Source organism: Pyxicephalus adspersus, chromosome Z (genome assembly GCF_032062135.1).
Source record: "Pyxicephalus adspersus chromosome Z, UCB_Pads_2.0, whole genome shotgun sequence".
NCBI lineage: Eukaryota > Metazoa > Chordata > Amphibia > Anura > Pyxicephalidae > Pyxicephalus > Pyxicephalus adspersus.
The window spans coordinates 25,426,260-25,442,603 of record NC_092871.1 but is presented as its reverse complement, the minus strand read 5'-3'; the positions used below and the strand labels follow the sequence as shown (position 1 = coordinate 25,442,603).

Here is a 16,344-nt window from a genome sequence, read left to right as displayed (position 1 = left end):
GGGTGTAGAGAAAGGTAATATTAAATGCAGAGGTGTTTCAATTGGCCCTTGTTCTAAGGTATAGTTCTACAGAAAACCTAAGAACAAGTAAGCAGAAAAGCTCCAAGCTTTTTTGCACGGGGGTCAAGGGTTGAATCCACATGATATGGACAAAGCCAAAGCCAAACTTTTTGAATGCATCAGCATATCAACTAACAAACCTAACTGTACTGCCAAAAGACCCTCTGTAGGAACAGCCCCATTATATTAGACTAAGGTAAATCTGTAAGAAAAGAGAACCATGTTAGGAAATAAAGTGAAAGTCTAGTTTCCCAGTAAAAAAAAGTTTGTGACTCATTTCTCCAGGACTTAACCAACTACTAAATGCTGCCTATGAATAATACTCCCAATCCAGAAGAAGATGACTGGCTAGAGGAGGTTTAAATTATTGTGTGATCTTCTTCTCTTTGAAATAAGCTGAAGTTAGTAGTTTTGAGGCATGAACATACTTATATGCCCTTTACACGCTTCATATATCCTAGATGACAGTCTAAAAGTATCCTCACCCTTGTGAAAAAGGGTTGTTCTGATTTCCCAGATTTCCCAGATCCCAGACCCAAATGACTATTTAGACTGGTAGATGTACTATTTAAAGCTGAATAGGGCCAAGCCTGATACAGCTTTGTATGCCGCCTACTGCATATACCTATTTTATATTCTCCACAATCCATGACTACTGATACTGTAACTGACCATTACCTTGTTGTCTTAGGTTTAGGCTAACACCTTTCTAAAGAATTTTTTTAGCATTGCCTCTTGATTTTAAAAAACATGGCTACAAAAATAATACATCTGGCAAGCAAAACACTTTTATTTTTCCTAGCTTATTGCATTTGCTTATTTCCTTTAGAGTATAAAAATTAAACAAACAATCAAGAGCACATCAGTAGCTTTCAACACCAAATAATACAAAAAACAAACAAACACAGCATTATATATTTTTACTAATACATAGAAAATACTTTTAAATGAGGCTATCTTGTTTCCTATTCAAAGCCATGAGAGCTCTTTTTACAAACTTGCAACAATTTGCAATTGATCCTCAGAATGCATGGCTGTTCAGTGCTTTGATACATCGACTAGATTGGTGAATTGTAGTATTTATTTTTACTTTAATAATGTGACAAGCAAAAAGTTACCATTCCTTGTCATATTATGACATATTAGAAAACAGTAATAGAAATGTATGCATGTTTGTGTGGTGAGGAGCAGTCTTTTACACACTGCAACCCAAAGAAAGGTCACTGAAGATCAAACATGCTCTCAATATAAAGAACAAAATCAATAAAAATAGCTCCCAGTAGGAACTAACATTGGGGATTCCCTGCACCCTCTGACTTTCTTTAGAATTATTAGGTCAAATGTTTTACAGTTTTAACCATAGTTTTCCACTCTATTACAATTTGATGACTCATTTTGTGTCCAAATGGTTTTTCTACCTAAAGTGTATCTAGGTAAAGTTTTAGATTGTGAGGGAAAAGACCTTCTACCAATTTTAGCTGGTGCTTGTGTTGGGGAGATTCACCTAATTATTTGTCGTGCTGACGAAAGAAAGAAAGAAAGAAAGAAAGAAAGAAAGAAAGAAAGAAAGAAAGAAAGAAAGAAAGAAATGCAAAATTGTATATAACAAGAGGTTGGGGCAAAGCATCCTCCAGGGATACCAGTTCCAAGAACAACTGTCAAAGAGGGGAATTGCCCTCACTTTGGTAGCGCAATGGCCTCAATAGTACACAGACAAAAAACAAACTGGCTTTAAGGTTTAACATTTCTCTACTTTATCCCCCACCCAAAAAAGGTTTGGGCAACACATGCACTATAACATGTACTGCTTTAAGAATTAATTAGATTCCCCTTTTACTGTACACTAAACACATAAGCTATACTGACTACAGAGCAACTAATAAGTGTTTTGTTTAATTACCAAATCAATTAATTGTAACATTTTCCTGTCTTTCAATTTTTTTACAGCACATCAATTTTTTTAATATAAGCATGTGTAATGTTATTGTGGTGCATTATTGTGTGCATTACCAAGATATAAGATAATGTGTGATCTAAGCAGAAACATTAACATTGTTTGCACATCAGTGACTTGGTATTGGGTTATTGGTGCGGGCATTTCTGATATTCACAGTAAGCACTGCATGCTATGAGGAGGTGTAACAAAGGACATACAACATAAACTTTTTTTTTTGCATGGTAATTCTTCACATATGATATTAAACCCGGTTTAAACTAAAATGCATCTGCAGTTAGTTTTTTGATTTACCAAATCAGAATTCGTATAGTATGACTGCTGTAGCCCATGGAGTTTAGATATTTATATTTGTTCTTTATGTAAATTTTTAGAAACATTTTTTAGCTAAAAATAGTCCTGTATGCACATTAATAGTTTTGAAAGATTATAATATTTACTGTAATAGTACAACAGTCTCTAAGCAAAAAAAAAAAAAAAAAACATGCAACTTTGGCAGACTGGTGGTGGGGTTGCAGTGCCACTCATGCCACTAAACCCCTGCTTTAGTATGAGATGCTACATGTAACATCTAGCTATGACAGCACAAAAGAAAATGAATAGGAGCAGTAGGGAGCAGTTTAGCACCACTCACTGGCACTCGCTGTCAAATCTGCAAACACTGGTTTCTTATAAACCAGATCTGTGGAGCACAGGTCTGAATCTGCCCTTAGTTTACTAATCAGATAAAGTAGAATGCCTGCTGAATTTGTGAATTTTTATAATAATGTTACAATGTTACACAAAATTTGTTTTTTGGATAATAACCTGTTTCTAAACTGCAAGAAGCTGACATCGGTCTTATATGTGCTTTTTGTAGATTTTGAGATCAAATTACTTCTCAATACCTGCAGCTAAAAGATACATAAGGCCTTGGAGCGGAAAAAAGTCAGTAGGTGCCCTAGAGTTCCACTGCCACAGGCATGCCTCCCCATCCCCCAGAAATACATCTCCCAAAGATCACAAGATCACTTTCCTGGACCATGAAACCAAACTGAATTCTGACAACTAGCACTAGGACACTATCTGCATGGAGTTTGCAGGTTCTCCCCATGTTTGCGTGGGTTTCCTCATGCAGTTAGGTTAATTGGCTTCCCCCAAATTGTCCTTAAACTAAGACTTTGTTAGACATATGACTATGGTAGGGACATTAGATTGTGAACCCATTTGAGGGACAGCTAGTGGCATGATTATGGATTTTGTAAAGCGCTGCATATTATGTCAGTGCTATATAAGTACTGGATAATATTATAACCTCTATCTTTCTGTTAGTCGAGGTTTACTTTAATAAAGGTAATGTTAAACACAGTCCATTTACAAACCTCAAACTCTCGACGTTTCTCATAAATTGGAACCAGCAGCTTTGAAACTTCAGAAATAATTTCATATCGCTCTGCTTTCCACAAGACGTCCACACACTGCTCAAGAAGCTCCACCAGCACCTCCTAATAGGATAAACCAAGGCGGTATTAGTGACAAAGATTATCAAGCCAACCATCATATTGTTATCAGGAACAAGAATAATGATACCTTTATTATTTAACATTAACATCTAGAAATATTAGTAGTGCATGTTGTTTATTGAACAATAGTGAAGAACACAAGGTGGAGGAAGACACGACTCATTACAATTATTCATTGAGATTGTATTTTAATATTGAAGATCACCAGGAGCTTTTCAATGTATGTTCTACTGTTATGAAGATAGAGCAGACTGTTTTTGCGCATAACTGATTAAAGATCCCTACACAAACTGCTGACAAATCAATGCAATAATGAGGAAAATAGAAATTCTGAAGACAGAGGCTGATATAGCTTATCAAGGGAAACAAGCTTACTATAATACAGATTTTCTAACATATTCCATTGCATGTTTTCTTACAAGTGGCTGGCCTGAAGGGTTTGGAGCACCCATAGATACTAGGCTGTCACCAAGTTCAGACACTTCAAGGTAACTGCTATTTCATGTCTAAAGCTACGTACACACTTCCAATTATTATCGTTGGAAAACGAACGACGAACGATCCTGCACGATATCTACGAACGATCGTATAGCACCGATCCTGCACATAGAGATAACGACACGATCGTTCGTAGATATTGTACACACAATAGATACGATCGTTTGAGCGATAGAGGTACTATGTGCACGACAGGAAAGTGAACGAACGTTCGTTCATTACGCATGCTCAGACCATGGACGATCAACGAACGACCGTACACACGAACGATGTTCAACGATCGTTGTCCAATCCGATCCGCCGGTCCGGTCGTTCGTTTCCAACGACTTTCCTCGTTCGTCGGCGTCGTTGGTTACTTTTTTTACGAACGATTTTTGCCCAATCGATCGTTCGTCGTTCGTTTTGAACGATAAAAATTGGAAGTGTGTACGCACCTTAAAGGTACTTATAGGACAATATGGAAGTCTGTAGAAGAAACCGGATAGACATGTTAGCTAATAAAGATCTATGGGTGCAAGAATCTGGAGAAACATGGCAGGGGGATTTGTTTTTGTTGAGCTGATAAAAATATGTTGTGAGCAATAGCCAGACAATTTTTTTTCACCAAAGCTGGGATAGATTTTGGTCACATACTGTATCCATTTGGTACAGTTCTTATCCTTAAATGCTAAAAACTGTTTGGATTCTAGTACTGTGTTCTATTTACTGAGCCTAGAAAACCAGAGGTCCCACTTGTGTTATTACAGGTAGTCCCTAGGTTACATACAAGAGAGGGATTGTAGGTTTGTTCCTAAGTTGAATTTGTCAGAACAGGTACAATATTTAAAAATTGCAACAAGGACAGGTGTATGTCTCAACATATTATTAGACAGTGAGATGTCAGTTATTGTAGAAAATCCTCACTGTGAGTTAATCACAAAGCAAAAAAAAAAAAAAACTTTATGGACCCTAGACATTTATTACCTTCTGGAGCAAGCTGTGCTTTTATATGCAAAAAGAAAGAACTGCAGAGTTTGTCTTGGTCAATAAAGAGTTACAATAGGTTGCAGTTGCAGAACAGCTCCTCAGCCCTTAAGACCACCCACAACCTCAGCTATGTTTACCAAAAGACTTCTGCAAGTCATAGGGACTACCTGTACCTACACACTACATTTACACCTTGGGCCTGATTTTTAAAGTGCTCCAAAACTAGCTAGATAGACAATCATGGGAGAACCTGGGCGATCCAAGAAACCTGGAAAGGACTTTCTTTTGTTATTAGTTGGCAAAAGTTTTCAATCGAGTCCACGTTTGCTGAATCATATAGGTTCTCCCATGGTAGTCTATCTTCACCAGTCTTGGAATGCTTTAATAAATCAGACCCAAATCAAATGTAGGACCGGTGGATAAAAAAGATATACAAAGCAAGATTTCTGTTTATACAGAATTTGCACTTTTATGTGTAGGATACTCTATAGACAGAGAAGATTCTAGACAAGATATAATTTCAGTATCAGACACAAATGGTGCTAGCATACACCCTTTAATATTGGATGTTAGAGAAACCACAGAACACATAAAAACACTAACTATTTTCCTGTCTTTAGTTATTGCTAAAGTGGTTTCCTGTGTGACATTAAGACGGGTTTCAAATATTAAACAAACAAATCTGTTACCAGACTCAGGACCAATATCTTATATATCACTTTGCTTTTTTAACTATTCACAGCCTTGATTAATGAGAGTATAAAATGTGAAACTTTATAAAACACAACACGTCATACCAGTTACTTATGTTCCCTTTGTTCCTCTGGGAGTCAAAAGGAGAGAAAAGATGATCATGTTTATTACATATTTTTTTTCAAGTCCAGTCTTGTGTTGTTTTACAGTAAACATTTATTAGAGGCTATACCCACACCAGAGAATTCGCAGAACATTATTGATGCCACAAAGAGAGGGTACAGCAAAAGAAGTTCCCTTTCTCTGCCTTTGAAATTTTCCATGGTTAAGAACCATCGCTCTGATTCATACACTTGAGTGGGAAAACTTCATCTTTAGCAAAGGAGTTCTGTATAAAACAGGCTTTTCATCAGCAAAGCAAAGACTCACACCTAAACATATCATATATAGGTCCACCTACTGGGTTGGTATGAGAAGTCAAAATAATCATATGCAATAGTTACCCTACTAAAATGCAATGAAAACATTTAATTGTTGTGTGCTGACCATAGAATATACAGAAAAAATATACATTTAAAAATCTTACTTTAACATGAAATATTTTCAATGTTACATGTGCATCGGGCTGTTTAGTGAATAAATGGAAATAGATAAAAGGTGAAGTCTAGAGTAATCAATGGCACCTGGTGCCAGCCAGCATATAGGTTCTGACCTTAATCCACCCCTGTTTTTTCCATTCTTAATATCTGGTGATAACTCATTGTACATGGTCTACTAGCCATGTAATTTCCCCTTCTGCTTGCTTGAAAAAGTGTCATCCTATCTTTACAATGGATGACACTTTCTTTTTAAAAACCGCAGTGGGTTATTCTACTTTCGGATTTAAACATACTACCCACGTGTCTGCGGTCTGCAATGCTTAAAATTCTAACATTTTCCATGTAGCTGATATCATGATCACCTTATTTTGGCATATAAATGGCCACTAAGATACTATATAAGAATGTAGTAAATTGACTTTGACCATTGTAAATATATCTCTGCACAGATTAATAAACATTAGTAGTTGGGTTTCAAATGCACGCATCATTAACTCAGCAGAACTAAACCCTATAATTTATTAATTGCAAGCAGGCAGGTTGTTTGTTGGGGATTGGACAGAGGAAAAGCACACACAGTTCAGTATACAATAACTGGCTGTCAGGAATGAATGAAATCCTCTATGCATGTGTGAGAGTTTTGTCATTCCGGCCAATTAAGATGATTTTAAATTTAAAATCAGAAGATGATCACAAAAGATCGGTGACAAAGCGAACAGGTGAGGGTAGAACAGACAGATTATTTCATTTATTGCAGAAAGAACATTGTGTGGCCCTTCTATAATAAAGTACTTTACAGCTCACAATTTTTGAATTGTAAGGATCAATTCTGTTTTAATAATTAGGATAATTTTTATTTATATTTTTGGCTTCCAAACAAACAGACAAAGGCAAGGCCTTCTGCAACAAATTGCAGTACAATTGTTTAGCCACAGACAAAATGTTGTGCACAAATTAAAAAAAATATTTCAAAAGAATCACCTTGTACCAACTTTGAAGCATGGTAATGACTTACTATGGGTTGTTTTCTGGTTAATGGTCAAATCGGATTGCTAAATTCTCAATTATACTAAATTTTGTTGGGTGAGAATTGGAAGCCATCTGTGTCAAAGTTGAAGCTGAACTAGTAATGGTTCTTTTAACTTGATAATGACGTGAAGCACAACAAATGCTTCTAGAAGAAATGGAGGGCTATGGACTGGCCTAGTCAGATCCCTGACTTGAATATCACTAACTGTTGTAAGTGTATTTGATAGATAGTTCATTGGAGGAAACCAGTGCAACTTGTAAATTAAGTAATTTTGGACTGGGGAATGAAAAAATATTCTCACTTTTTCCCCAAGTCCATTTCAACTATTGATATTTTTGTTAACTAAATTATTGAAATGGTAGACTTTCCTTGTGTGTGTGTTCAAGTATCCTTTAATAAAACCATTGTTAATAGTATGTGTCTGGACAGCAAAAATCAGAATGCAAACACAACCCTGTGCAAAAGTGTGCACAAGTGGTTCCCAACCTCCCCCATACTGTTGAATGGGAGCATGGTTGAGCATGAGGGATAACGCTGCAGTTTACTGCAAGTCTGAAACAGGGTTTACTGTTCTTTTTTAAAAGCATAATAAAAAATATATCAAAATGATATGAAACAAAATGCAAAACAGAAGGTGGACTAATCCTTTTGATACAGCACTGTATACACAATATTATGATAGTACCAGGACAAGGTATAAATTACACTTAGGGTGAGCAGAAAAAGAGGAAGTATCACAATGTACTTCCCCAGGTAAAGAACACACAATTAACAGAATAATAATAAAGGAACTAGCCACAAAAACATTATCTTAAATAGAGGTCAGAACTGTGTAAGTTAACTATTTAAAATCCAAAGACCGTAGTAGTTTTCTGCTACATCCTTGTTGATTCAGCAATAACTTATCTACTATTTTATGTATTTTAAAAGGAAAACGAAATACATTAAAAAAAACTACACATTTTCTCTTGTTTTAGTTTTAGAATAAACAGTGCTACTAAAAACCAAAAAATCTGTCTGTTTATCCCGTATAACAACACTTAGGGGTTTATTAAATTGTTTATTCATTATGTGAAATCAAATAGGCAAATGTACTTAACATAACTAGAGATATGTGAATGTATAGAGTCAGAAATAAAGAAACAAAAAGAGGGACTCCCAAGTGTTCTCAAGTTGGCCAGAGAGATGTGAATGGGCTTTAACGGGAAAAGAGCCACTGTGGGTGATCCTGGAATACCAAACTGAGTACAGACAGCCAGATAACAAGGTCAGCCATGGTGGCCCCAGATTTCTTTTAGTACAGCTTTCCAATAGAGGCTGCTCCTACTTTGGTGGGGAACCTTGTAATTTTTGACCTCAGAAGTACTCCCAAATCTCCTAATTACATCCAGATATTCTTTATCACAGGTCAATACTTCCCCTAAAGAAGCCAGTTAAGGCGAAACGTGCCGGGCACGAATGTAAAAAGATGACTGGGAATATTTACTATATACTGGATATACTCCTTTATTGGAATTTCACTTTATCATTGATCTCCTAATTGAGGCAACACAAATATCTGTATAAAGGTAAGGTGCTAAACAAAGATACTGTATTCTGGTACCAAACTTATTGTTGTGTTGACATACAACTTTTGTATTCATTAGACATGTGTTAAGCCTAATATATAGCATTGCTTGCCAAAAGCTTTACTTTTTATCCCATATATTGACTTAGGGCTGGCATAATAGATAACCTTGTTTGTATACAATGGTAAAAATGAGCTCCTAACCCTAACACTAAACACCAGATGTGTGAATGTAATTTAAGTACTTGAAGAGAATTGGTACTGCACTCTAAAATGGAAATTGTGTGCAAATTTTTTGACCTGTAATGGGCTTTTGTACTAATACATAATATGTTATTAAAATCTCAGTGTGGGGCAAATCCACCAGTGAAGGGAGTATATCATTATTATGTTGTACAGGACAAGAAGGAGGGGAGTAGGGATGGTAAGTTATAATTAATTTTGCTTTTGGCTAGTACACAGCGGGTGGCTCTAATTGGATGTTGGTTGTAATAATCCAAATCCACAGTAATATTAAAATAATACCAAAAGGAGGAGGAGGAAACAGATGATAGGGGTGGAAGGGTAGAAGGGGGGATTTGAAGAATGGATAAAATATATAAAAATATAATCAGAAATAGAAAATTCCCCTCATTGTGTAAATGTAATCAATGGGCAGTTTAAAGTTGAGGCCATACACTGTCTTAGTATTCCAGGTGAAAACACCGCTCTCTTTTACTTAACAGTAAGAGTCACTTAGTGAACCCATGGATAAGCAGAAAGTAGCTTTAATGCAGTGTGCAGGCACATCTAGCCCATAAAAGTTATTCTGGCTTCCACTTTTCATACACTGATTGTATTCACTTATCAATCTGAAGAGTTTTTCAGAAATAGCATTTCCTTTTTGTCTGGGCGTTTTGATTACTTGCCTGATGGCTGGTAACATTCTGCAACATTTCAGCATACCTAAAGAATGAATTTAAAGGCTACTGGCTAAAAAAGTTTTATATTTAGTGGAACCCTTAATGAAAAAGTACAGAGGCTTGTCATCTCCATTTTAAAATACCGACTTCCTGGTTGCAATGCTGATCCAGTGGTTTCAGTAGTTTTTCAATCACTAAAACAATAATTCAGATTAGAAGCTAAAAATCTGGCATTCCTGATCTGCATTCTCATTGCTAACTGGCAGTATCATCAATCATCATTATTGTTTATGATATTTTTTTTGAACATTTAGCAGACATGAAGGTCACAGCAAGTACAAAAGCATTATGCAACAGTCTGATGTTCCCAGGCTACAAACTACTGAATTTGGAGCAATGAACAATTGTCTCATTGTAAATTCTCACGGAAAGAAACTTATTAGACAGGTTAGTGAACTTAAGTAACCTTGCCTGAATGTTTTTCCTGGAGTGCTTACAGTTCCTTCTCCATTGCACAACAGACGTGCTGTGCTACCATAGCAGTCTTATTTAGAAAAAACGATTTAAAACGTATAGTAACACACACAAGCAATTTCTCAGAAATGTCTATGGCCAACTTTTTCAATGTGCCTAATTAAAACAACATTCAGCTTTGTTGTGAGTAAAGATAGCAAAGCATGTAAAAAAGCAGAATGTGCTGTGGACCTTCAATACAAATGAAAGTTCCGCTTCCCTGCCACCTTTAGGCACTTCCTTAATTTATTGATGTTTTAATGAATGAATAAACAATGTAACGAATACTAGCCTCACTATTATACTCTTGGGTTAATAATTCTGCCAAAAATATAGTTGCCTCCAATTCTCACACAAGCTGGTTGGCTTCTTCTGCTGCTTCTTTCTCTCATACCCAAGCTTTGCTGCAAAGGGCTGATACCAAGTCAAGTTCATGTAATTACCCTAATTGCACTTATATATTACATATACTGATGTACCTATGAATACAAAGCTGTACTTATTTGTATCTTTTAGATCTGTCTGAAGTTCAGCTATAAGTATTTCCCCGGCACCTGTTCATATTGTATAAATACAAACTAAACCATGATGTCAAAATGCATTTACAACCACCCAGAATGACATGTTACCTGCCAGGTATGGGGGGATATCTAATACTCTGAGTACAGTACATATATTACTATCTGCTTGTGGGTGTTTGTAGGGTGAATCATGTTAGGGCGGAGGTGATTATGAAACTCTTCTGTAAAATAAACTTAAAACAGACAGATGTACAGATAAGAAATGTAATAAATGCACTCAGTGATTTATGTTCTAGGAAGAACCAGCTTTGGCATGAGGTAAATTAAAAAGTAGGCCGCAATATCTGAGGAGCTTTTTGTTCTACCCAACCTTGCCACAAGCCAGAGACAATTTATAATTCACAGGATGCATGATGTTTGATGGTTTGGTACACTTTGTTGGTATATCCAGGTTTACATCCCCAGGAGCTGGAAAATAAATAAACTTGGAGTTGTGTGGATATTTCTAGTTTTGAAAAAATCCAGCACCTTGTTTAATATGCAGTTAATTGTATTTATAGTATTAAATACTGATATTATCACAATATAAATGGTGGTTTCAAGAAGGATCGTTAAGAAATGGGAGAACAGTCTGGTTGGTGCATAAGACAGGCGGGATGTATTACAATAACACTGTTATTATACTGGAGGTATGAATAATGAATGAGTGGTATTGTGGCTCTGTGTTATCTGCATATGGCTGTATTGTGTGTTGATTTATGACTTGCCCTTAGCTTAGGACAGCTACTTTATTCAGTGAGCACCTGGTCTATGTTTACTGTGTGCTATGACAGCTATGCACAATGTTTATTAGCAGAGACAAGTTGGGAGAGATTTTCTGACAACATTAAGATCTCTTTCAGACCTATGCCATGCTCTAATATGCATTGCTTTGCAAAGTGTTGTAGCTCATTAGGAATAGCAGCTCAAGACACACTACAGTAGGTGCATTTGGAATAGCGCTGCAGTGCACTAACAAGCACATGCTGTGCCTTGTGGTGCATTGCATTTTAAAAAAAGTGCTACAAATAACAGCTTTGGCTTGAAGATAAGCAATGCAGGAAATTAAAAAAAAACTTCAGGAAGAATACAATAGCCCACGGTTGGACTTTAACTGCAACAGAGAAAAATCAGTTCTTCTGCCCTGCTAGATTAGGCTATGCTATACAGCATGGCTATGTAAAGTTCAGGAATGTATTAACTCTATGCATTTACCCATCTATCCTGAAGTGTAGCTGTTATGTATAATAGCTATAACAGGTCTTCAGAACCTAAAATCTAAAGAACTTGCCTCTGATGAGTGGTGTATACTATGATTTGGTGGTCTAATACTGCAGCTACTGTCAAACATTAAATCATCAGATCCTTTAAAGCGGACCTATCAACAACAACTAAAGGTTAGACAAACCCTTTAAGTAAAGTACAAGTGATTTGTTTTTTGGCTTAACTTTTTTTTTACTGCGCCAGTAAAGATAGAATGGGAGCACAGAGCCTCCTGGGATACCCCTACTAGATTGTAAGCTCTTCGGGGCAGGGTCCTCTCCTCCTGTATCACTGTTTGTATTAGTCTGTCATTTGCAACCCCTATTTAAAGTATAGCGCTGCATAATATGTTGGTGCTATATAAATCCTGTTTATTAATAATAATAATATTACCCTCCATCACACATCCCAGAAGGCATCTGGTGATCTCGGAATGTGCAGGATGGGCTTTTTTTCCTATGTGCAGTGCAGATTGGCACTCTTTTATCCCATTTACAGCAGGTCATGTCTCCCAATGTTGCGCATGTGAAGTGTGAGGTTGCTTGACGTAGCCAGAAGAAGAAAGAAGACGGAAGAAAAAAGCGGCGCCAGGATGGCACAGGACCTATTTCAGCAAAGCTCCAGAGGGATCAAGGGATCTGCCTAGGTAAAGTTAAGTAGATGTTTTTAATTTAGCAAAATTTAGGGTTTTTTTTAGTTCCCATCAATGTCCCCCAAACGGTGTGAAGGTGGTACAAAAGGCAGAAGATACAGAGACCTGCATTTTTTTGTGCACTGACTGGTTTTCAGGATCTGACCCTAACTTTACTCTATATACTGACAAATACTGTACGTAATTGACTCATATTCAGTCACTGTATTACACAGCCATAGACTTCATTCATCTTCTGCCTGCTATGTCAGTGGGATAAATATTTATATCTAGCTGTTTTTTTCCATTTACTTTGAACTTGGTGTGGAATCCCTACAGGCCCTTTTCTGCTTACACTTATTTATCTTTAATTCCACAACTATATTAAAATCTGGAGATTGATCAGGACATGTATTAGTAAATACTGTAAACCTTTATAACAAAATTTAAAGCAGTGAGAAAGATGTTTGTTGAGCACCATAAGAGGCCAAGTCCTACATTTACAATGCTAGCCTGCACCCCTTTATGCTAACAGGGCGCCATGAAAAACTTAACTTTCAGTAGTTAAAATGGGATTTTGGGGGTCTCCAGTAGCATACAGGTAAAATATGCCATTAATGTAAATGTAGAGTATTGAACTTTATAGTGTCTAGTGTTCAGCTTTCTAATTAATTTGCCTTCTGTAAAGATGTTGAGTGATAACCCTGAATTTAGACATACTGTGTACAGCTGGATATTAATACCACCTAGAAACTTGTTAGGGAGTTGGGTGCATAACTTGACCAAATCATTTCAAGGTAAAGAACAACTTAGCATGTGTATGGACACAGCAGTACCCTGAAACTGGAATAATTATACTGGGAAAGCACCCACAGAGCTGGAAAGGTTAATTAATTATGACAAGTTGGATTACATTTTTCGGTTTTTATCATCTGCTGAAAGTAAAATCATTTTGTGATTTAACTACAATATACAATATTTAGGTAATAAAATAGTAAAAAAAAACCAAAGTATATTGAGACATAATAGCAACTTTTGTGATCAATATTAGGTAACAATCTAGGATGAAAAATGTCATCTTTTTTAAAAAAAGATATTTTTACATAATAGGGGTAATTTTTACTGCCACCAAAATACCAATTTTTAGGGTGGTATATATTCACATGCAGACCATTTATTTCTGTTTTTGTACAACATATTTGTGAATTTTCTGCCAATGGTCTTAAAAATGACAGTTGTCCAGCTGTTCAATGTTCATGCACTTACCTGGAAGCAATAATCATATGAAGGTTAATTAAAACAGATAAACAACTGATGAAATTAGTTTCCCAAATTTGTCCAATATAAATGTAAATGTAAATAAATGTAAATGTAAATAAAATCAAACTGTAAAACTGTAAAATGGTAATATTTTCACACTAACTACCATAGATTATTGTACAACACTGACCAGAACTAACCTGTCAGCTTCTGACTAGTTGCATCTCTGGCCAAAATCTTTTGCAAAGTAACCATATTATTTTATACAAAACTAATAAAATAAATAGATAGCAGAATGCAAATTAGCAGTAAAGCATACGATCTATGTAACAATGCAGAGAGGGAAGTGGAATCATCATATACAAGGTGCAAATTTGGTCCTATGCATATATATATGTGTTCAGATTTGAAGAGGGTGGTAACAAGTCAGGGGGTGTTTTTCTTTAAGAAAGGGCCACTTGCAGCTAAAAGAAAGGTTTTCAATCAGCCCCTGACGCACCCAATAAATGGCTTGCACAACCTCAATTATATCATACAATGTGACAGGGGACCTGGAAAAAGCATCACATCTAAAAAAAAAACGTGCAATGCAATGCTCGAAGTTGGCAACACAGAAAAACACATAAAAAAGTTTCCACTGTGAACCTAATGGTGATACAAATCAAGCATTTGTTTGGTGTTTTGTTGCTGTGTAAAAGTAATATAAAAGAACAATCTGGTGAATTACCTCACTGTAATAGACATCCAGCATGCCTGCATCTTCTTTCATTGCTGCTTCCTCATCAATGTTGGGAGTGATTTTCTTAAACACAGAACAACCAGTGTGGAAAAGTTCTGAAAAGATAAGAATAATAATCTTGGTCCTCTATAGAGGTTTGGATTTTATGAAAAGAAGTCATGGATGTATGGGATTCTGTAATGAATTGAGAAATGAAAGGAGTACAAGAGCCTAACATAAATCTCTAAAGGCTCAATGTAGGTAAGAGAGACACTAGTACAGTGAACTCCCCAGCTATTTTTAGCTGGGTGCACCACCCGGCACTTTTCAGTAACCACCCAGCTGTTTTTAGATAGTTATTGAAGAGTTGGGTCATAGTACAGGGGCTGCCAACTGCCTACAACTTCTTCCCACGCACTTTAAAAAAGTTCTGGGGAAAATAATATAGTATATGTAATCTATAATACAAATAAAAAGCTATTATGACTTATTACATGACTGTTACAGAACTTAAAGCAAATGGTAATGCACAATACTAAGAATCCTCGGGAAATCAAAATATGCTTTAAAACTTTATATCTGAAATTATTTAAAACTACTTGTAAAACATTTTTACTTAGGTGCCTTTAGCTGTGGTCCTGTGACCTATAACCTCTTATCCAAAAGGCAAAAAAACAGAGGAAAGACTTCCATTCTTCCTCTTTTTTGTATAGTGATGGGGGAAGACTTTCATATGATGTGTAATGCACAATGGTTGAAAGAACAAGAAGTGCACGCTGCTTGACGTCAACAGCACAGAGGCATTTATAGTCTGCATTGTTTATATCATATATACCAACATTTTTACTTACTTTTCCTGTATACAAACTCAGCAACCAAAGCAGCTACATGGATGGAGCACATTGCAGCCTACAAAATGAAAAAGTAAAAAAAAAGGTAGAATTACATTGTATATCTAGTAAAATGTATTTATTATACACTTCTGTCTGATATGCTGGGGTTTTAAAAATTAAACTTATTATTAACAATAAAAATAAAAATAATAATAATATTAATAGTGATGTATCATAACATAACAAAATCTTTCTTTGCCAAGACAGTGATACACAGAAATTCTTAATGGTTTTGTTATTGTCCAAATGTGTTTAGCAATTTTAATAAATGTAACAAACAAAATGTGGTGGTGGACACTTAAGCTACGTACACACGTCAGATTTTTATCGCCCGATAATCGGCATCGGCCAATTATCGGGCGAAAATCTGCCGTGTGTACAGTCGGTGTCGTCCATCGTCCGGACGACCGACCTGCCGGATCCACGGACGATGGACGACAGCCGATCCTAATGAAAGGGAAGGGGAGAGCGCGCAGCAGGGTGCCGCTCCGTCGCTCTCCCCCTCCCCTCTCCATAGAGCATGAACGGTGCTGTATGTACAGCACCGTTCATGCATCGTGCACTCCCTTGTCGTTGGAAAGGATCGTGAAAGATCCTTTCCAACGACAAAAATTGCAAGTGTGTACGCAGCTTTACATTAATCAGTACTTATAGCATTAAGTAGCATTATCAGAGCCACAAGGTGTACTAGGTGACCTAGATTAGTGCACTCGGCTTGAGTGGTTTGGACACTTG

General features: G+C 36.4%; 1 protein-coding gene across 1 annotated transcript in view; it reads right to left on the bottom strand.

The window, feature by feature from the left end:
• DOCK11 (dedicator of cytokinesis 11) overlaps window positions 1-16,344 on the bottom strand; it is a 149,761-nt gene that overhangs the window by 31,457 nt on the left and 101,960 nt on the right. The window contains exons 44-46 of the mRNA XM_072431514.1: window positions 15,568-15,625; window positions 14,726-14,832; window positions 3,376-3,498 (exon numbers count right to left, since the gene is read on the bottom strand). Coding sequence (XP_072287615.1) covers window positions 3,376-3,498; window positions 14,726-14,832; window positions 15,568-15,625 — 288 coding nt within the window. The remainder of the gene's footprint in view (window positions 1-3,375; window positions 3,499-14,725; window positions 14,833-15,567; window positions 15,626-16,344) is intronic.